Below are 23130 nucleotides of genomic sequence, written 5' to 3' on the forward strand. Positions count from 1 at the left end.
TGAAAGGATTGCTTTCAACTAAAATTGTATTCTATAACCAGACAAATTATGAGGTGGGAAGAAGGCAACTTAAAAGTCCTTCACTGAACGAGTGTAAAGCACTTATTGAAACAGAAGGGTAGGTATAATAATATTAGGCAGTGTTGTAAACCAACATTTTTTTTAATTTTATGTATAGGTGGTCAGTGGGCACAAAGAAGTGATTTGCTTGTCTCCATTTACCCTAAGGCCCCTTTCAAACAGGGGCGGCGTCTGTGGTAGAGCGCCGATATTTTTAGCGACGATTTACCGTCAATTTCGTGGTGCTATTCGGCCGCTAGTGGGGGGGCTTTTACCCCCGCTAGCGGCCGAGAAAGGGTCTGCAGAGGCGCTTTGCTGACGGTATAGCTGCGGTGCCCATTGATTTCAATGGGCAGGAAGGGTGGAGGAGCGGTATACACACCGCTCCTTCACCGCTCCAAAGATGCTGCTAGCAGGACTTTTTTTTACTGTACTGCGAGCGCAACCCTCCATTTCACACTGGAGAGACAGCAGCGGCTGTTTTCAGGTCGCTTTGCAGGCGCTATTTTTTTGCGTTAGAGCGCCAGCAAACCGACCCAGTGTGAAAGGGGTCTTAGTTCAGTACCATTTACTTTTTCCTGTCAAAAACACAGATAATATGTTGTCTTTTTTATAAAATTTGTATTGAAGAATTTATTATTAGACTCTTTTGGGTGAGTTCTATTTGTTTGCAGCCAAATTTCACCCATGATTTCCTTCTACACTCTCTCTCGTTCCTTTGTTGGGATCTTCAGTAATTCTATTCTTCGGCACAATTTTCTTTCCTAAGCTGCGGAATTCTTGTAGGATGAGAACATTGCAAGCCAACAGACAAATCGGCACTCTCTCACTCCCTATTCATGATTGCTTGTTTCTCAGCCTGAGATGTCCTTTGGTTACCTCTGCTTTTCTGTAGTAATTGCAGCAATAAAGTGTTGCATAAAGCTCGGGCACACACTCGTAGAATTAAATTTTTTTTTATTTTTAAAAAACGTTTGTTTTTCATTTTCTTAGTTTTTGGGGTCAAATCAAAGTTCAGTTCGAATAGCGACAAGAAAATTTGTAGGAGCACGATGGAAAATGTATTCTTGCACATCCTTTTATCAGTGAATGTGTTTTTTTTTTTCTAAGGGAAAAGCCCATTCATTACAATTTTTTTTTTTTTTTGTGTAGGGCCCTTTCACGTGGGCATTCTGTCTGTTTTCATCTATCAGTCAACAGATGAAAAAGCTACAGTGATGCATTCCTATGGTCAAACAGATTAAAAAGAATGTTCATCTGTGTCTGTTTTTTTAAAGTGGTACAAGTTCCTATTTTTGTCATGTTTAAAACCTAAAAAAAAAAAGGAAACGGACCTTTTACAACGTATAAGTGTACAAACAGTCCATTTTTGCATTGGTTAGTATGAGCCAGCACCTGGGGGAAAGAGGGAATGTAGTAAGTCAATGTAAAGCTGACCGTGGTGGATACAATGAATCCAAGCATTTGACACAGTTCCCCTCATGTGTAAGTAAAGTCTACAGGCTTGGAAAGATCAATTTGTAAATGGATCAAAAATTGTCTAAAAGACAGAATTCAGAGAGTCGCGGTTAATGACTTGCTCTGAATGGTCTGAGGGTATCAGTGGTGTACCCCAAGGTTCAGTGCTGGGACCCTTTACTTTTTAATATCTTTATAAATGGTATAGGGTCTCTGCAGATAACACCAAGCTATGCAGTGAAATGACATCCTTACAGGATGCCTCCAATTTACAAGCTGACCTCAATGCACTAATTGGGCAACTAAGTGGAAAATAAGGTTTAATGTTGATAAATTTAAAGTCATGCACTTGGGAGCCAAGAATATGCATCATACATACTAGGGGGAGTACAACTGGGGGAATCAATGGTGGAGAAGGATCTGGGGGTTTTGGTAGATCATAAGCTCAATAATGGCATGCAACGCCAAGCTGCGGTTTCCAAAGCGAGCAAAGTCCTTTCTTGTATGAAGAGAGGTATGGACTCCAGAGAAAGAGAGATAATTTTGCCCCTGTACAAATCATTAGTAAGACCTCATCTGGAATATGCAGTTCAGTTTTTAGGCTTTGAGCTATTTTGGGAACTAGCTCTTCTCAAAAATGGGTGTTTGGTGTGGTGTGCCTTAAAAAGCCCTAGTGTGCATGGACACCTTGGCTAAAATGGAGGGGCGTATCTAGGCAGAAAAAGAGCTCGGATTCCTGTAGGAGACGCTTCTTTGAGCTCCGTTGAGCTGCAGTGTGCCTGAGCACCAAGTCTGTTATAGGGAAAGATTGGCTACGTGAAGACGAGGCAATAGTGGTGACTGATCCTTTTCTATCTGCCTGCCCTTTTTTTTCTGCACACAATTTAGTTCTTTAAGGCCTCATTCACACTTGGCGGACTCCGTCGCTACGGAGTCCGCCTGCTCCCGTCGGCTCAGCGGGAGATCAGTCTGCAGATCTCCGCTGAGCCGACGGATGACGAGCTCCTCTCTGCTCACTGAGCGGGGAGGGGCTTGTCGGGCACCGCTGTGTCCTATGGAGCGATCTGATGAAAACAGACAGCATGTCCATTTTCATCAGATCTTACCCGATCCGATCCGAATGGACGGATGGGGATGTGGCCCCCCCATATGTCTGTTTTTAGCGGATCGGGTCGGATGTCAGCGGACATGTCTCCGCTGACATCCGACGCTCCATAGGAATGCATGGAGTGGCCGTTCAGGTCCGCCGACAGACGGACCCGAACGGCCCGTAGTGTGAATGAGGCCTAAAACTTAAAGCCAGCTTTGGTAAGTTTTCAAAAATTAAAATGTCTTGTGTTTAAGAAGAAAACACCTGCCTGGTTGAATAACGCTCAGCCTCATTTAAACAAATCCCTGTGGGCCCAAAGTGTCATGGACACACCCCTGGGGGAGTATGTTATCATGTAGACCTGCCCTTGAGTTTTCTGATAGCAGACATAGCCTCTTTACAGCATTGAGAGCCACCCCCGCTGATATTGATCAGGAAGAAGAAGCTGAGAAAACCTGTCCATCCGCAGCTTTTAGCGCCACCTACAGCTGATACTGAGGAGCAGGAGGAGGAAAGTCCCTGTTCGTCATATGAACCACTGTGATTTTAAGAGAAGGGTTGGAATTGGGCTTTAATTTTCTTGCATATTATTGTATCATGGTCTCCTTGGTCCAAAAAATTCCATAATCTTTTTGTGGACCTCCTCTTTCTCAGATAGAAAATATGCACAATAGGTCTCAAGAAAAAAAACTACCATGGAGCAGCAGGCAATAAGTGAGAGGTGGTACTTGCTTGTTTTTCCTTGGGAGTTTAGATGTGCTGAAATGTACTTGGGAATGAAGTCCATTTTCTTTTTGTGGTGTAAGACTGCTTGTTTTGAATGTGGTTTTTATTTTTTTGTGGTGGTGATCGTGTCCCAGAATGTTCCTGGTTGGCCTCTGGTCCACAGCTTGCGATTTTGTGTGTTCTGTGCTCCTGTAAACAGGCGATTGTCTGCCTGCCTCTGAGCGTGGAAACTGCAAAATCAAGTGATGGGGTTACCATGGCATTGTATTGTCCAGGAATTTGCATCCATTATTGAGCTGAGTGTTTTGTGCTTTTATGCTGGCCTGTCCTATACATTACTGTCAGCTAATCTGGCAGGGCTGTTTACTCTAGTGCATTGGAGATTTGGAACAGTTATTGCTTTTACATACTCAGGGTTTTTTATTTATTTATTTTTTATATGAGTATAACAAGCACATAGCATCCCATTTCCCTTGACATACTTAATGCATTCTCCGATAAATCTGGTCTGTGGGTGTTTTAAGGCAGGTTTAGCAACATGTCCTAAGGGCCAGTTCACACCATTAACCACTTAACCCCCGGACCATATTGCTGGTCAAAGACCAGAGCACTTTTTGCAATTGCGCGGTCGTGCGACGTGGCTCCCAAACAAAATTGGTGTCCTTTTTTCCCCACAAATAGAGATTTCTTTTGGTGGTATTTGATCACCTCTGTGGTTTTTAGATTTTGCGCTATAAACAAAACTAGAGCGTCAATTTTGAAAAAAAATTATATTTTTAACTTTTTGCTATAATAAATATCCCCCAAAAATATATATAAAAAAACTATTTTTTTTCCTCAGTTTAGGCCGATACGTATTCTTCTACATATTTTTCGTAAAAAAAATCGCAATAAACGTTTGGTTTGCGCAAAAGTTATAGCGCTTACAAAATAGGGGGTAGTTGTATGGCATGTTTATTAAAAAAAAAAAAAATATATATATATATATATATATATATATATATATATATATATATATATATATATATATATATATTTTTTTTTTACTAGTAATGGCGGCGATCAGCGTTTTTATTTTTATTTTTTAGGACTGCGACATTATGGCGGACACTTCTGACACATTTTTGGGACCATTGGCATTTTTATAGCGATCAGTGCTATAAAAATGCATTGGATTACTATAAAAATGCCACTGGCAGGGAAGGGGTTAACACTAGGGGGCGGGGAAGGGGTTAAGTATGTTCCCTGGATGTGTTCTAACTGTAAGGGGGGGTGGGACTGACTAGGGGAAATGACTGATCGCTGTTCATACATTGTATGAACAGAGGATCAGCATTTCTCCCCTGACAGGACCGGGAGCTGTGTGTTTACACACACAGCTCCCGATCCTCGCTCTGTAACAAGCAATCGTGGGTGCCCGGCAGCGATCGCGCTCGCCTGGCACTGAGGACGAGCGGGGGGCGCGCGCCCCCCTAGTAGCCGCGTAGAGAGCCGACGTACAGCTACAGGCTCTCGCGCAGGGGAGCCGACCTGCCACGTGAAACAAAAACGTGTCCACCGCCCCCAATCTATTGCTGGCAATCGCAGTAAGTGGCATAGGAAGGCTAACACAGATGACAACAAAACCTGGGGAATGCCCAGGGAAAAACCAAGCCTCCTTACCAGCCTGCAGAACAACCAAATTAACCTGGTTCCAGGTTTAAACAAGACAATACCTTGCCCACCAGAAGGTTTCTTTCAGCTTAGAGATGGCAGGCGATTGCTTATCTTTCTGAGTGGAGCTCTGTCTGGGGATTCATATTCTGCTTCCTCATCTTCCTCCCTCTCCTTTTCTTATTATGGACAAGTCGGACAATAACTCAATAAGAGACATGGATGGACAGCCGTTACAGTGAGACCCACAGGGTTATTTACTAAAACTGTAAAGTGCAAAATCTGGAGCAGCGCTGCATAGAAACCAGTTGGTTCCAGGTTTTATTGCCAAAGCTTAATTGAACAAGCTGAAGTTCGAAACGAATTGGCTACCATACATAGCTGCACCAGTTTTAGTAAATCTACTCCACTGTCTCGCATGGTGCAGAGACTTTTGCAGTCAAGCCTGCCAGACAGGCTGGAAATTCCACACTAGTTTAAAATAACCAGCTGCAGCAGCTCCATCCCCTGGCGTACCCTTGGTAGGCAAGGGGTAAAATCACTAACATTCGATACGAGATATGCCGTGCTGTGCATAAATTGGTCATATATGTGTAATAAACAATCACTTTCTCTGATGTATTTGTGCTTCTCGCTTCTTCTGCAGGTTTGTGTAACTCAGGATGTCCGGCAGAGCTGTATTATACACGTGCCTTGGCTTTAGTCCACTGGCCTGTTAGAGGAGCTCTATCCTCCTGCTGGCCCAAGCTATACACTGTAAAAGGAATCGTGAGAATTCAGCGTTGTCTGCTTTTTTTTTTTTTTTTTTTTTATCTTGCATATTGGAGTGTAGATCTTCTAAGTTTTATCATTTCTCTGTATAGTTTGATTTTACTGTAGTTGTCTACCTCAGAGGTCAGCAAAAACATAAAGGGATTAGGGGGTAAATTAGGGAACGACAGGGATAGTACAAGCAACAATGGATGTGATTTATTTAGGAAGGCATTCACACTGTATGCGATAGAGCTGGCCGATTATGGCCCCCCAAAATATCTTTTTTTTTTTTTTTAACTCGATTCACAATTCAAATCTATTTTTTTTTTTCTGATGGACACCGCGCCGGTCCTATGGAGCTGCAGGCAGGAGTTTTTAGGCAAGGCTTTGGCCTAGTCCGCTGCAATCCTCGCGGCCTTTTCCCAGGATTTAGGCGAGGCCGCAGACTAGGCCTAGTCCGCGGCTTCAGCCTAGTCCGCGAAGCGCCGGTCCTATGGGGGGGCGGGCATCGATTTGGTCAAAATCTGAATTGATTTGACCTCCCAACTCGATTCAAATAGATTTTTTCCCCAGCCCTAGTATGCTATAACTGTAGTTTTTACAGTATAGCTACTACGGGTATGCCACTCTGCGGGAAACTTTGTACTATGTTTTGGAGGGCATATTGTACTACCAGTTGCTAGCGGACATCGGTGAGCATGACACATAATTTCACTGCATTTCCTTCTGCGTATAGTAAGAGTATCTTCTTTTCAGCCAAACTTGAATGTCTGGGTTAGTTGCCCTTTTTTTAGAGGTACTATACTATATATTAAAACTCCTTCCTTCTACAATAGCGTCATCTGCTTGTGCGTCCTAATAAGGTAAATGGCACCAGGATGTGGACTTAAATTTGTCCCTGCTTTGATCCATGTAACGGAATTTAAAGCTGAACTCCTGACACAAAAATGTATTTCTTTTTTTCAGCCACAAAGGATATATATACACTTTGTGTACATCAAATGCTTGGGCGCACCCAGATATTACTTTGTCAAAATTGCAGTGAAAGTATCACTGGTAAAATCTAATGCCAACCTGGTGGCCCTCCAGCTGTTGAACTACAAATCCCATTGCAGGGCTGACAGTTACAAGTATGACTTCCACAGGCAGATACTTCATGGGACTTGTAGTTCCACAACAGCTGGAGGGCTGCCAGTTTGACACCCCTAATCTAATTGTAAAGCCACACACAGATAATGTCTTCAACTTTAACTCTGAATGAAGCAGGGAAAGAATGAAAACCTCTGTCAAGCTTTTTTTTCCCCCCATCTTACCCTGGTGACCATTGTCTTTGGTTCAGAAAGTGACCAGAAAGCAAATTTTGTTGAGTTGTCATCAGATCAGGAAGTGATGCAAAATCTTCCAATGGGTAAACTTGTTGTGGTCTAGTATTTTCTCTCTTTGGAGAGATCTCTCTCCCTATTTTCTGTCTCTGAGACTGAAACAGAAGGACTTTTTTTCAGTACTGCCTGGACCTTGAAGAAGGGGACATACCCTGAAAGCTTGTCCTGAAAAATTGTATGTGGGTGCAAATAAAAAAGTATCATGGACAGTACTCCATTTTCTCTGTCAAGAAAAGACGCAGGCTGTGAAATAAAAACATTCTAGAGATATTAACCCCATAGTGACTGAGCGTAAAACAAATGTTAATGCCTGAACACATTTTCAAAACTTTGAAAACGTGTTAGTAAAGCCGTACATATCAGGGGTTTTCTATTTTTTAAATCAACCCAAAATAGTAAAAAAAAATAATTGTTTTTTAAAAAGCTTAGCAGTATATTTCTTGCTACTACCATGACCTTCCACCAAAGAACATCCCAAAATAAATACTGCTCCTGACGGTTGCAGTAATACCACATGTGTATGTTGTTGTTAGTACCCGTAGTACAGACCAGAAACAATGGTGTACATTTTCCTTTTCTTTTTTTTTTTTTGTATTTAATCTAAAACACACTGGGGTAGATTCAGGTAGGGGCGCGCATAGTTACGGCGGCGCATCGTATTCACGCTACGCCGACGCAACTTACAGGAGCAAGTGCAGTATTCACAAAGCACTTGCTCCGTAAGTTGCGGCGGCGTATCGTAAACGGGGCCGGCGTAAGCGCGCGTAATTCAAATGTGGAAGGGGGGGGCGTGTTTTATGTTAATCTATGATGACCTGACGTGATTGACGTTTTGTACGGACGGCGCCGTCCGTGTACATATCCCAGTGTGCATTGCTCCCAAGTACGGCGCAACGACGTATTGGTTTCGAAGTGAACGTAAATTACGTCCAGCCCTATTCGCGAACGACGTAAAAAATTCAAAAATCGAAGCGGGAACGACGTCCATACTTAACATTGCATGCGCCTCATAGAAGCAGGAACAACGTTACGCCGAAAAAGCCTTACGCAAACTATGTAAAAAAATACCGCCGGGCGCACGTACGTTTGTGAATCGGCGTAACTAGGTAATTTGCATACTCTACGCCGAAAACAACGGAAGCGCCCTTGCGGCCAATGTAAGAATGCACACAATTATACGCCGCCGCATTCTAGTTACGTCGGCGGACGAAGCCTATTTTTTCGCCGTATCTGCCTTGGAGAATCGGCGTAACGATACGCCAGCGCAGATTTGAAATTACGGTGGTGTATATCAGGAGATACGCCGCCGTAAATACTACGTGAATCTACCCCACTGATACTAATTTACATTTTTTTTTAATTCTGCCCAAGATCTACTGACATGACCTGTGTATCTTAACTCAAACACTAACCCTGGCACTGACCTAGATCAGAACCTGATGTAGCCATTTTGTCTTTAATGTTTCTTTCTAAACACTTTTGTTTGCCTTTTTCCATTTATGTACTTTCTCCATTTAGAGAGATAGAAAACACAGGGCTGGCCTGCACAGTGAGCGATCACTGTGATGGATAATCAGAGGCTATCACAGCAATACTGGGTCCTTATAGTTAGTATGGGACCCCGGGGCTACCGGTAAAAGTCCGGTCTCAGTGCTGGGAGCACACCCCCACAGCACGCTCCCAGCACACTGGCAGATATCCATATATGTGGCCCCACTTCCGTAAGGCCAGTTATGTGTGTACTGTTGGGAAGGTGTTAACCATTACCTACTCTGTCCTAAACTAAATAGCATTTGCTTTTACATATATTATTGAGCTAGCATGCTTTTTTTGTTTATAGACTTTAAATATCCTAAGTTTGATGCATTTTGATAATTGGTGTCCTTTTGTACTGAACCCCTAGAAAACCAGGTGGAGTCCACGGGTGAGGATCGTTTGTATTATGTGAATGCCATTGTTTTATTGTAATAAACCAGTCTTCTCTCAATTTTGACATTGTCTGAGCCAGTTATTTGTGGTGCAGTGTGCTCGGCTGCTTTTTTTTTTTTGTACAGGACCAGCCGGTTTGGGACTGTGGTGTTGTTTTTAAATACAGTAACAGGCAGGAATAAGCTGTCTTAAACCACGTGTTACTGGTTAGGTGGTTGAATATCAGCTTATAGTAATGACAGAGCTGCTTGGACTGGGCTGATATTCTCAGTCAGAAATAGCTACTCTGCCATTCAACACGTCTATCTAATCCTGTGTAAACACAGGCCTCGTGTCCAGTTCGTGGACAGGCAAATATTCAGCTGTGAGCATCCTGTGACCCTCCAGTTGTTGAAGAAAGTCCCAGCAGTTGCTTTCTGGCTTCAGTTCTTTAGCAGCATGAAGTCAGCAGGCTAATGTTTACAGATGGAACTGTATAAATCCTGACAATCTGTCTATAAAATTACAGGTGGGGATGACCTTTTGGAGCCCGAAGTTTGGAGAAGTATGTGCCTAATACCTTAGCCTCCCATTCACGCCTGAGTGATTTGAAGTGTGTTTCCACATATGATCATTCACTTTAGAGCGTTGTCGCTTTTAGCCCCCCCCCCCCCCCAAAAAAAGTACATGTTTTGGGGGGCAAAACTAAGAAACGAAAAAAAAAAAGTTGCATAAGTTCTACCCAAGATTCTGGCTCATGCTGGGTACTAGAGCTGCAAGATTTAGCATAAAAAAAATCGTGATCTAGATTCAACCCCCCTTACAATCTCAGAATTTCCTGATTCATTAAAGTGGTTGTAAACCCTTACAGACAACTTTAACCTGAATGTAAGCCTAGATTAAGGCTTACCTATAGGTCCAAGCAAAGTAAAAAAAAGGGGCACCGATGTCTACGGCGTGCAACAGCGCAGGCGCATTTAGCGTGCAGTTAGTGAAGGCGATCGTGCCGTCACTAGCGACTCGCGTGCATGTGCGGAAGTGACGTCATCGCTGCTCCGGCCAGTCACAGCGCCAGAGCAGCGATACCTGGAACTCACTCCGAGAGAGATGGCGGTGGAGGAGGTGATCGAGGACTGCTTTGGGGGAATCGATCTCAGGTAAGTAATTCATAATGAGCTAGTATGCTATGCATACTAGTTCATTATGCCTTTCTCTTGCAGGTGTTTTTTTTCCTGGATTCTTTTAAGAGGGTTTACTTCCTCTTTAATGTAACAAGTGTAGAGAGTTCTCTGCTCACTCAAAAGAAAACAAAAAACAAAACAAAAAAACGGTTAGTTTTTCACAACATTGTCTGCCCTAGTAGATAACTAGAAACATTGTAACTTTTGATTCTTGGATCAAAGGAATAAACTTGTGTGTAGATGAGGGAAGTTTTACCAGTTTAAAAACAAAAACTTTTTCTGACACTTGTTTCTTACAAATTTAAAATCTGTATTTTTTTGCTGGAAAATTACTTGGAACCCCTAAACATTATATCTATTTTTTTTTTAGCAGTGACCATAGGGAATAAAATGGTGGTTGTTGCAATATTTTATGTTGCACTTCATTTGCGCTGTGGTCTTTCAAATGCAATTTTTTGGAGGAAAAAATACACTTCAATGAATAATAATAAAAAAAATGGTAAAGTTAGCCCAATTTTTTTGTATAATGTGAAAGATGTTAGTGTGAGACTTGTGATCTTTATTCTAAGCAAAAAAAAATTGTGAATTCTCCTTTTAGCCAGAATCGTGCAGCTCTACTGGGTTTATACGGGATGGAAACGGTCAGTTTGCCAGGAACCAGCCGACTTTCGGCCCTTGTGTACAGCTCCCTTGTCCAACAGAAGCTGCTTGCCCAACCACTTTCTGTTGAAAAAGCATGCTGAAAAAACAGCTTCCGATCAGCAGACCTGTGTGCTCTGGTGGGGGAGGGGGCAGTCCCCCTCAAAACACAATGGCTCAGTGGGGGGCAATAGCCGTATTAACATTTGATGTGCTAGGTTGAAAGAAAAAAAAATCAAACTTGGTGTGTACCCAGCTTTATGCTCTGCTTTAATGAATATGTTTTGTAAAGCTGGTCTCTGTTGTCTTTTTACATGTTTTATTTTGAAACTTTATAAGTTTGCAAATCATTGCATTCTGTTTTTATGTAGATTTTACACAGCGTCTCAATTTTTTGTAATTTTAGGCACTCTTCTTCTCTAGAACTGCTCTTTTTCCCTTTCCCACCCAGGAATGTGACTAAACATTTGCACAAAGCTTGTGAAACACCTGAATAAAATCACAAAAATCTGCTGTGCATATGCTGTGCAGCAGGGTAATTGTGTAACCGTGCAGTCCCTTTCATTGTCTCCTTGGTACAGGCGGTCCCCGGGTTACAAACATGATAGGGACTGTAGGCTTGTTATTAAAGCCGAGTTCAACCCAAAAGTGGAACTTCCTTTTTAAACACTCCTTGCCCCCTTACATGCCACATTTGACATGTCATTTTTTTGGGGGGAGGGGTGTACTTCGGTAGGAGTGGGACTTTTTGTAAGTAGGGAACCGCCTGTATCTGGTGTTCAGGGCATTATGTTTATACATTCGTTCATTTCTATCTGGCTCTGATTCTATGGTCTAGCTCTCTGGGCACCATATGGAAAAAGGAAAATATGGACAGCCGCACTCCAAAAAACCTTGATGGTTGTCTTTATTTAAAAAGGAAAAATGCACTACAATTGACAGCACACAACACGGGAGTAAAACAGCCGACGCGTTTCGCACTAAAAATTAATGCTTAAACATAGCTGAGCACCATGTCCTGTTTTTCTTTGAATATTCTTGGCTTTTTTTTTTTTTTACAAGATAGTTTGCCTTTGTGACTCTAAATTATCATATGGCGTGGAAGTGGACGGCAGGATATCCATAGTCAGTTTATACACACTTATTGGGGCCAATTTAGACCGTATCCAATTAACCCATCAAGTATGGAGTGCTGTAGGATACTGGGATACCTGTAGGGGAACTCATTGCAAACTCAATGTAGTAGTGTCCTTGCCAAGATGTGGACCCCAGTACTCCAAGCTAGAAGTATGAGCCACTTTGCCTCTCATTTTGATCTGAATGTAGTTAGTTTATGGACCCTTGTTTTCTTGTGTCTTCATGTTAAATGCAGCTGACAGAAGTTAGATATAATGCATAGCATTCCGCTCTTCCTGGGAGCAAGTCGCCTCTCTATTCCCAGAATGAAGAGTAAGGGAATAGAACGGCTCTGTACGTTTACGTAGCAAAGATTGCAAATTACTATGTAAGCATTGTTTTGTACCATTTTTTGCCCCCATAGAGAATTATTTTGTTACTTCATGTCTGTGAAAACTCCTAAGTGCTGAACAGATTTTTTTTTTTTTTTCTGGAAGAGCTCAATTGGTTTTGACTTATTTTATGTTATAAATGGTGATTGCAGGGGAGGGAGGATCCAATCTTTATTTATCCATCAACATGCATGTTTCTCTTTATGGAGTCATTACTCCCTCGAAGTAGTGGACAGATGTGCCCTTGATGTGGTATACTGAACATCTTGTGTCGTGTTTTCTGCTTCATGTGTAATTCTTTTTGGCTTTCTGGCCACTTTTTTATTTTAAATGTGATAGATAACCCAATAGCGTGAGTAAGTTTGGCCCCTTCTGTCAAAGTTCAGTTGAAATATTTTGCTTGAGAAAAAAGTCGCTATGAAATGCTCTGCAGGTTCAGTCTTGCACTAACGAAGCTCTCTGCTAATTCTTATCTTCATGAAAGTGCTTCTTCAGTGTTTATGGTGATGACTAGCAGCTTGGTCATTTTGCATTAGAATTCATAATGGCTTCTATTTTTGTCTAGCATCTAACATAGCCAGAATAACATGTAATGGACAGGGATGATTGTGAGAAAAGACAGCAATGCATCTATGAGAACATGACTGAAGTGTTTGCCAAATATTTGGAAAGTTTAAGGGAAATGCTACTTTTTCTTGGTGATGTATATGCACAGGGTTGCATAGAAAAAATGTAAATGTGATTTATTCGGATTTTATTTGATAGACTGACACAAAGTGGCACATAATTGTGAAATGGAAGATGAATGGTTTTAATTTTTTTATTTATTTTTTAACTAATATCTCAAGTGTGCCATGCATTTGTATTCAGACCCTCTAATTTTAAGACCCCTAACTAAAATCTAGTGGAACAAATGCAGATCAAATGTGGGGATTCAGCATCTGCTTGTAAGGCTGCTTTCACATTGGGCACTGGAGCCGTGGTGACGGTATAGCCTCGCTATTTGTAGCGCCGCTATACAGTCGTATTTACCGCGATGTTCGGGCGCTAGCGGTGTGGTATTGACCCCCGCTAGCGGCCGAAAAAGGGTTAATACCACCCGCAATGCGCCTCTGCAGAGGTGCATTGCGGCGGTATTACCACGGTTTCCCATTGATTTCAATGGGAAGGCACGGTATAGGAGCGGTTAACACCCCGCTTCAAAGATGCGGCTAGCAGGACTTTTGGAGCGATCCTGCTACCGCACCGCTTCATTGAAGCCTGCAGGGCATGATTTTCTCATGCGGTATAGCAGCGATATTTTTAGCGCTGTACCGCATGAAAAACGCCTCAATGTGAAAGGGCCCTTAGGGAGCTCTTCAGCTGGTGTGAGTGCTTATTGAGGAAAACACGTTGATTATGTCACAGCTGCGTCTATTTTGATGTTTTCAGTGAAATAAACATATGCTTATTTCCTTTCTACAGGATCGCAAACTGTCCAAGTCGGAACGCCAGAGGTTCAAAGAGGAAGCCGGCATGCTCAAAGGGCTTCAGCACCCCAACATTGTCCGTTTCTATGATTCTTGGGAGTCTACGCTAAAGGGCAAGAAGTGCATAGTGTTGGTGACTGAGCTGATGACTTCAGGCACACTAAAAACGTAAGTTTTCAAGTTCTGCAGTTTACACTTTCTTCCATTAACACCCACATCATCTGTACATGAATAACTGTTTAAAGTGATATTAGGGCTTGACTTAAAAAAAAAAAAAAGTCAAACTTGCATGCTCCGTGCAATGGGTTTTGCACAGAGCGGCCCCGATACTCTTTTTTTTTTTTTTTTCTTGGGTCCCCCGCTGGGGCTCCTGACTCCTCCCTCTGACCAAGTGCCCCCAGAGCAAGCAGTTTGTTCTGGGGGCACCTGAGCAGGCTTTCTCCTGAGCTGCTGATGTGTTTCCATTCACGCACAGAGCTGTGGTTTGGCTCCGCACCCTCTCTCCTCTTTGGCTCACTGGGTGTGATCGACAGCAGTGGGAGCTAATGGCGCCCACTGCTGCCTCCTCCAATGAGGAGAGTGAGTCCCTGGAGAGCCGGGCCTCTCGTGCAAATCTCTTGATCGCGATAAAATGCTTTTAAGGTAAAAAATCTTCTGCCTTTAGAACCACTTTACGTTATGCTTTTGTAAAGATTTAATAATGGTCAGCGAGTCCAACCAACACATTTTTGGGTGTCATTTACTAAAACTGGACCCTAAGGCTGCATTCACACCTTTGCGTAGGTGATTTGCGGCGTATTGCGGCGACATGAAATAGGCGTTTTGTCCCGCGATTTGCGGCGTTTTTAGCCTTGTTTTTTGCTGGAGGGGTGATTTTAACATTGTCGGCTATGCCCGAACGCCGAAGCCGCCTGAAAAAAAAAGGGTCCGGGACTTGTTTTGAGCTTCAGGCGTTTCGGCGTTCGGCGTGGAGATGTGAACCATCTCCATAGCCGACAATGTAAAATCACCCCTCCAGCGTATTGCAGGCTGTAATAGCGGCAGGCGTCTGGCGTGAAAACGCCTAGGTGTGAATGCAGCCTGAAAAATCTAGAGAGCGATCTTCTCCACTGCTTCCAGGTATGGTCTTCGGGACTGGGCGTTCCTATTTGATTGACAGGCTTCCGACGGCCGCATACATCGCGTCACGAGTAGCCGAACGTCGGTGCGGCTCTATACGGCGCCTGCGCACCGACGTTCGGCTACTTTTGGAAAATCGTGACGCGATAGATGCGACCGTCGGAAGCCTGTCAATCAAATAGGAACGCCCAGTCCCGCAGCCCATACCCGGAAGCGGTGGAGAAGATCGCTCTCTAAAACGGTAAGTACTGCTTAGTTTTTAAAAAAAACTACCCGATTCTCCTTGACAAAATGAGCCTCAATCTAATGTTAAAAATTAACATTTCCGGGTGAACCTCCACTTTAATCAAATCCTGCTATTTGTTTACATGCTGGGATTATTGCAATATAAACAAAGAAGTACGACGCTCAGTGAACCAGGACAGCCAATATACGGTTAAGAAATATTGGTATGTTGAACAATGACAGCCAATAAATGATTAGATAATATTGGTAAAAAAATGTGACGTTTGAAAAAAGTTAAAAAAAGAAAAGAAGTAGTATAAAAGTCCATAAACGTGATCCACATCCAACTGATTGAATGAGAAGAAATGTGATGGTGTGCTGGTGAATATTATAGAGGAAATGAAAATCCTCCACTGGAAAGAACAAATTGTGCAACAGTGAATAGGCTGACAAAAGCCCATTCGCCAGAATGCAATTTCTAGTCGCCATGTTGACCTGGCACCTGGGATTTGTCGGGCCCTGCTTCAAACGAAGAGTTATTCATGTGTACCTCAAGATTCCTATTGTTTTGAAATGACAGTAAAAAAAAAGTAGATTTTGATGATATCGTTTTACATTAAACGATTGGGAATTGAACCTAATCTATGTAGAAGAAATTCTTAATTGCCATTTCTAGAGAATGCTACACATTGGTAAGATACAGTATATGCGCTTACAGAATGTTGTCGCCTGTGAATCTGTTTACCGGTGCATGATTCTTGTATTATGTTTCTTTTGGAGCCTCAAGCTGCAAAGTAGCAGATCATGGCTAGTGGGAGGGGCTGGCAGGGGGCTGTACATAACTTCCTGGAAGTATCACAGTAACCTACCTCAGTACTCCTCTCAAGAGCTCTTAGCCCGAATGTAAGCAGTGGGCTGGCTCCTGGGAGTAGTTATATACCTATGAAAATGCTTTGATAGGTGGATGCTTTTGTATGCATACCACCCACCCTAGTTGGTGCCCACTCATGCTGCTGCACCCCCATGGTTAAAAGAACTGAAATGCAGTGAATGAAAGGGACTGGGGAGGAATTAACTAAATTATGCCTTATGTCTTCCAGTTGGGAAATGAGGTGGGTTTTATCAGAGTTGCTGCAGCTTCTAGTGCACATTGTGAGATTCTCAGTGTGCAGTGAAATCGGAGTAAGCAGTTTTAGTGCAGGAGAGAAGCCACCTGAACAGTTGTTTAGGATTCAGTTCCAAGTAGAAATAATTTCGGACCGTGTTACATCCTAATCCTTTTTTTGATGTTTGCATGCTGTTGAAAGCAGTTTCCAGACGGAGGAAATTTCCACTCTGACGGGCTGGTTACATTGTTTGGGGATGAGATTATTCTCTTCAAATCTAGGACAGATTTGTGCTGTATGTAATTGTGTTGGCTCAACATAATCTTCACAAATCACAAACTCTGTGCATGTGAAAAGCTGCAAGGAATTATCAGATGATCTTTAGTGAATCTGCTTTTACACTTTTGCCCCCTGCCTTTGTCTTAAAGTTCATAAATTCCTCTGCCTTGCCTAAAACACATGAAACGTTAAATAAATTCCTGAGTGGGGTTCTGTGCGGCAATATCCAATTTCTTCCTTAGGGGTGTCAGTCTGGGGCAGCAGGAAGTTTGGAAGGAAGTGGGTGGGTTTCAGCTTGTGCTTTTGTGCATTTGAGGTCTGCACACTGGGAAGGAATGCTGAGAATTTGGGACAATAAGCTTTCTCATTGTCAGCTCGTCCATCATCTCTTAACCATGTGCTGAGTTGCCAACAGGCTCCCTCTGCTGGCAGGTCTGGGTAAGTGTAAAGTTTCTGTAGAGTCAAAGTATACTCAAAGGTTTCCTTTACACTTGCTTTGGCTTCAACACACATTAACGGCTAGTTTATGCTTCAAAACAAAGTGTCGGACAGGCTTTGTTAAAGCACTCTGAACGCTGCCAATAAAATGGTTATCTTACAGTCCTGTTTACATTTGCTTTTGCTTTTCTTCGCTTCAAAAATTATAAACCCAGGTAGCTTCAGTGGTGCTTCAAAGCATCTTCAAAGCCTCCATAGAAGTTTTATGGCAAAGCTCCAGTGAAGCCTCATCATGCCTTTTGCCTTACTGGTGTTTTTTTTTCTTTTCAATAAAGAAAAAATAATAGTGTATACAATTGCGATACAAGTCATATTGTAATTGAATGTTATTAAAAATGACCTTTTCTTTTTTCGATCGGCAACCACTGTAATTTTCTATATATGGAAAAGCAATGTGGCTACATTATTATTATACACGATTTATATAGCGCCAACAGTTTACGCAGCATTTTACAATGTAGAGGGGAGACGGAACAATTGCAGTACAGTTCAATACAGAAGGTACAGGAGGGCCCTGCTCGTAGAGCTTGCATTCTAAAAGGGGGGAGGGGGGGTGGTACAAAAGGTAATGGCTAGGGATGTCCCGATACTAGTATCGGTATCGGTACCGATACCAAGCATTTCTCGGGGGGAAATGCTCCGATGCCTCACCCGATACCTGGGCAGGCAGGGGAGTTGCAAGTCTTCTCCCCTCTGTGCTGTCTTCTCCCCTCTGTGCTGTCTTCTCCCCTCTGTGCAGTCCCCCCCCCCCGTCTGTGCAGTCTCCCCCCCCCCCCCCCGTCTGTGCAGTCTCCCCCCCCCCCCCGTCTGTGCAGTCTCCCCCCCCCCCCCCGTCTGTGCAGTCTCCCCCCCCCGTCTGTGCAGTCTCCCCCCCCCGTCTGTGCAGTCTCCCCCCCCCCGTCTGTGCAGTCTCCCCCCCCCGTCTGTGCAGTCTTCTCCCCCCCGTCTGTGTAGTCTTCTCCCCCCCAATCTGTGTAGTCTCCCCCCCCCCCCCGTCTGTGTAGTCTTCTCCCCCCCCCCCCCCCCCGTCTGTGTAGTCTTCTCCCCCTCCGTCCGTGCCGCTCTCCCCCTCAATTTGTCAGGATGGAGAGCGGAGGTAGGAGCCTCTAAACCTGGCTCCTACCTCCGCTCTCCATCCTGACAAATAAATATAAAAGTAAAAATAAGATGCAATCCCCCCCCCCCCCAAAATAAATAAATAAAATAAATCACTGTTTAAAAAAAAAAATGTAAAAAAATTAAAATAAAAAAATACTGTCACATGACAATAAAAAAAAGAATCGGTATCAGCGGTTACTTGAAAAAAAAGTATCGGTACTTGGTCTCAAAAAAGTGGTATCAGGACAACCCTAGTAATGCCTGCAGAGAATGATTTGATGGCGGTGACTCAGGGACAGTTGTTAGGTGGGTATGGGATAGGTTTCCCTAAATAAATTGGTAACTGTAACTTTATCTGTTGATCCATCCAGCAAGTCTGTTCCTCAACTTATCAGCCTGTTCTGTCCAGAAAAGATGGCACTTATAGGGTTGAGACAAACCATTTAACACCGACGGGTGCTTACAGTGGTCAACTGTTCTTTATGTAAAAATGTTATCCAGAAAGAAAAATAAACTATTTTACTTAAAGGACAACTACGTTAATCTTCACAGACCAGTGAGGATCCGTTTTTTGACCAGTCTATGGCACTTTTTATTTATACCAAAAATTGGTCCAATTGTGTTAGAATAGTTAGTTGAGTTAGTACAATGAGCTATGCTTTTGTATGGGTACTGTGATAATAGAATCTGTGTGTCCATTAATAGATTTGGTTTTACTTGGAACATATGGACATTTCTCAATCTGTCTTCAGCTGTCCATTCTGAGTATTGGAGCTTCCTCAGCAGATATTAATATGAATGTTAGGGGTGCAACGGATCAAAAAACTCACGGATCGGATCGATCCTCGGATCAGGAGTCACGGATCGGATCATTTTCGGATCAGCAAAAAAAAAAAAAAAAGACAAATCTTGTTACACCCACCAGAGTTTTAGATTTCACAGTTCTTCTCAACACAAAACTGAGCTTATGTGCTTAAATACAGTGTTTGGAAATCCGACGGACTGTTTATTGCTAATATGACAGAACACCTCTGATTTTCACATTTAAACAGTCCGTCAGATTTACAAATACTGTATTTAAGCGTATAAGCTCTGTTTTGTGTTGAAATAACTGCATCTCGCAATACTTATATGTGCAGCCAAGTGGAAGTCGCAGCCCCATGTACGAAAGTGGTGTCACCGGTTCCCTACTGTGACCTGAACTATCCCAATCATCAAATCCCTTTAGTGTCATTGATCGGCGGGCTGAGTGTCTAGTGAAAATCCCCCCTACGTGCTCAGTCCATACAGATCCCCCCGATCGCCTCCTCTCTCTTCTCTGGCAAGCAGCAGGACGCCCGGTGCGGCGGCAGCGGCTCCCCGTGTGGATTCCTCAAGGTGCAGCATGGAGCTCATCGCTGGGCTGTTAGGAGTCAATGACATATTGAGCTCAAGTGCCCACAAACTTCCGAGGAGCAGCCTGCATCCCCCGCGCCGGGTGGACCTCGATGGCCGCCGCTTCGATAGCCAGGCCGAAGCCGCGGCCTTTCCTATGGACCGGGAGGCACGTGGATCGCCGTGTGTCCCGACCCGAAGGTGCTGATCCGTATCGGATCAGTTGCACCCCTAGTGACAATACTTGATGTGTTCCCACTGTCATATGGCATTCTTGTGCCACAGTGCCTACACACCGTCACGGTTTTATCCACTAACCTCTTTCCTTCATCATTATATTTGACATGGAAGACAAAATGCTCCCATACAGGGGATTTAACTGACGCGGGGCATGCAAGCTCCTCCATTTGCCATGACCACGCTGTGTGTGGACTGAACATGCGCAAATTATTATTATTTTTTTTTTTTAGAAAACAATCCTCGGATCACGTGTCTGCGGTTCGGATCAATCTTTTTCGGTTCGGATCACGGATCAATGACGATCCGTTGCACCCCTAATGAATGTCCATTTTTAGTGCTCTTTCTATGTTTTGTGGTTTAGTGACACAATGACCTGGGGTGGTTAGCGCTCAATTCTCACCAGCTGTGGGTCATCCATAAAAAGTTGCTTTATGCTGTGCATTCAGCTAGCTTTGAAGCAGTAGTGGTCACAATTTGGCTGACGGGCTTGCCAACAAATTGCAATTAATGTGATTTCTTGGTAGGCATCCAAGGTGACTTCACCCGATTGTCCCATTGTCTGATGTCTGCATGCCAGCTGATGCCATGCACCCACTTGTTATAATTGTTATACACTTTTATGTTCTCTTATGTTCTCATAATCTCTGCAAAATAGCTCAAAGTTTAAAATAAAACCCACCAGTTCTAATATTTTTTTCTGCTCCATTGTATTTAAAAGGATATCTGTCACAAGAGCAGGTGAAAATAGCAGGTAGGCCACCTTTTAGTTCCCACTCAAGCCCTATGATCTTAAAGTTGGCTCCAGGTCTGTGCTTGGTAACACACTTTGCGTTAAAGCGGTTGTAACCCTAAAATAAAATAAAAATTCTGTTCCCCTTTTTATAGCAGATTAAACAGCACAGTACTTGTGCCGTCTTATCTGCCTTTCTCTAAACTGTAAAAAAAATACTGGCGGATCCTGCCAGTTCCTGTGTCCCCCTCTGACCACACTAATCATGGCTGCTGAGTCCTGACAACCATGGTCAGTTTATGTGCATCCATCGTTTGCAGCTCCCCCAGCCTGTCGGCTCCTGTGTGTGAGCCGTCTCTGCCCCTTTTCTTCTGGACGTGTGTAATTACTGTTGGTGCATGCCCAGCTCCTCCACCCCTCCCTACATAGCCTTTTATATAGGCGCCAGGGGAGGAGTAAATACTATAGTGTCTCTTGGGTGACGGCTCTGAATCTGCTGAGGTTGCGATTACAAATATATCTAAGATAAGTGATTGGTATGCACAGGTTTCTCTTATTGAAAGATTTTTGTTGATTTGAATATCATACATTCCAAAGAATGGAAACACTATATTTTGACTGTTACTTTTAAAGGAGAAATATGGCTAAAGCGCCTCTGGCCATACTTCTCCTGTGGGTCAATGGAGTGCACTTAGTTCTGCAATCCTGTTACCCAGATTCGGACAACAGCAGGCTTAGCTCACAGTCGGCTGACATCAGAGCCAGTCCAGGCTATGCAGGGATCCTGACAATTAGGTTGGGATCCGCCCGATGGCGGAGACGGCAGTTGGCTCAGCCTCCCCGTTCCCCATAAACTGCTGAAAGCCTGAGCCAACTTTTTTTTCTTTCTATATTATGTTCTCTTTTTAATAAAACATAAAACCCCTACCTCTCATAGCACCCCCAAATGCAAGATGAGGCCCTTGTAATTTCTTCAGCTATTATGCAGCAATTCCCATTTTTTTTTTCTTGTGTACCTCTATGGCTTCACACTTGGCATTCATTTATGCTGTAGATCAGTGGTTCTCAACCATTTAGTGCCATGACCCCTTGATAAAATTTCCCAAGTTGTGGGGACCCCCAACAGTAAAATTATTTTCGTAGCGTGGGTTGTCGGCACCCAAGACAAGTAATTTGCCCCCCCTAACCCACGGACATTTAGCGCTCCCTGAGTCCCTTCCACTCGTGCAGTATTAAAACCCCTTATGGTACATTTTAGGATGTTCCACTCACTCTTTGTTCTCCTTTCTTTTCCTTTTATCTCTCTCTATCCTAATTTCTTCTCCCCCCCATCCCTCTCTAGCTGTCTTTCTTGTTTTTTCTCTTATTCTTTCTCTCCCTTTTTCTTTCTTCCTCCCCCTCTTTTCCTCTCCCTTCCACGTATTCTCTATTTTTATTCCTTCTCTTTCTCCTTGGTGGGGGGGAATGGGATGAGTGCTGGGGTCAGTGATGGGCGTTTGACACTGTGTTTTGCTACCGCCTGTCATGGAGGTCCTCTCATCCTCGGACTTTCCCAGCAGACACTGTGTTCAGTGTTCCGCCTATCATGGTTGTCCTCTTGTCCGAGGATGAAAGAAGGTCTGTGATTGGCAGAACACTAAACACCGTGTCTGCTGGGAAACTGAGTCCGAGGATGAGAGCCTCTGTGATAGGCGGTAGCGGAACACAGTGTCAAACGCCTATCACGGACCAGGAGAAAGCTGCAACTTTTTAAAAATGTATGTCCGCGATCCGACAGGTACACTGACTATCACGGAATGGGACCAGGAGGAAGCTGTGACTTTTGAAAAATGGATACCGGTACACTGAGGCTGCAATGGGCACAGTAAGGCTACAATAGGAAACAGTGAGGCTGCAAATGGGCTCTGTTGACCTTATTTTCTGCTTACAGTAGCTACTGCATTCTCACCCTAGGCTTCTACTAGTTTCAGGAAAAAAACTTTCCACAGCGCCCTGCATATAACATGCATGCACAGTTTACCCTCTATTTTCAGGGTAAAAAAGTAAGTGTTCTATGCCAATAAATACAGTACTTGTCGGCAGTTGTGAATGCTGCCTGCACAGACTGTGACCAGAAGATACAGCTGTCAGATTTGAACTCTACAAAAATTACAGGAGTTGAGGCCACAGTGCACAGTGTTGCTGCATCTAGAAGCCATCACTTAAAGAGGAGTTCCACCCAAATTTGGAACTTCCTCTTAACCCACTCCTTTCCCCCTTGCATGCCACATTTGGCATGTAATTTTTTTGGGGGGGGAGTGGGGGCTTCAGCACGAGTGGGACTTCCTGTCCCACTTCCTCCTTCCTGTAGGCGACTAAGCTTAATCGCCTTCAGGAAGTGGCTGCTGTAGGCGATCGCCTAGGACACGTCACAGGTCCTAGGCGATCTCCTGGCCAATTACACGGCGCGGCGCCGGGCCGCGCCGCTCGCGCATGCGCTGCTCGCGCATGCGCAGTGGGTGCCCGGCCGTGAAGCCGAAAGCTGTCACGGCCGGGTGCCCACACTGAAGATGAAGACGCCGGCCGGGGAGGGGGGGGGGGAGAGGAGCGGAGCCCCGGCCGGCGCGTCGCTGGAGCAGGTAAGTGCCTGTTTAT

General features: G+C 43.8%; 1 protein-coding gene across 11 annotated transcripts in view; it reads left to right on the top strand.

Annotated features, from left to right (window-relative positions):
- The window catches only part of WNK1 (WNK lysine deficient protein kinase 1), a 199295-nt gene that overhangs the window by 60297 nt on the left and 115868 nt on the right, over positions 1 to 23130 (top strand). For all 11 annotated transcript variants that reach the window (XM_040345270.1, XM_040345272.1, XM_040345273.1 and 8 more), the window contains exon 2: positions 13823 to 13995. In XM_040345270.1, the coding sequence (XP_040201204.1) occupies positions 13823 to 13995 (173 nt within the window). The remainder of the gene's footprint in view (positions 1 to 13822; positions 13996 to 23130) is intronic.

Source organism: Rana temporaria, chromosome 3, assembly GCF_905171775.1.
Source record: "Rana temporaria chromosome 3, aRanTem1.1, whole genome shotgun sequence".
NCBI classification, from domain to species: Eukaryota; Metazoa; Chordata; class Amphibia; order Anura; family Ranidae; genus Rana; species Rana temporaria.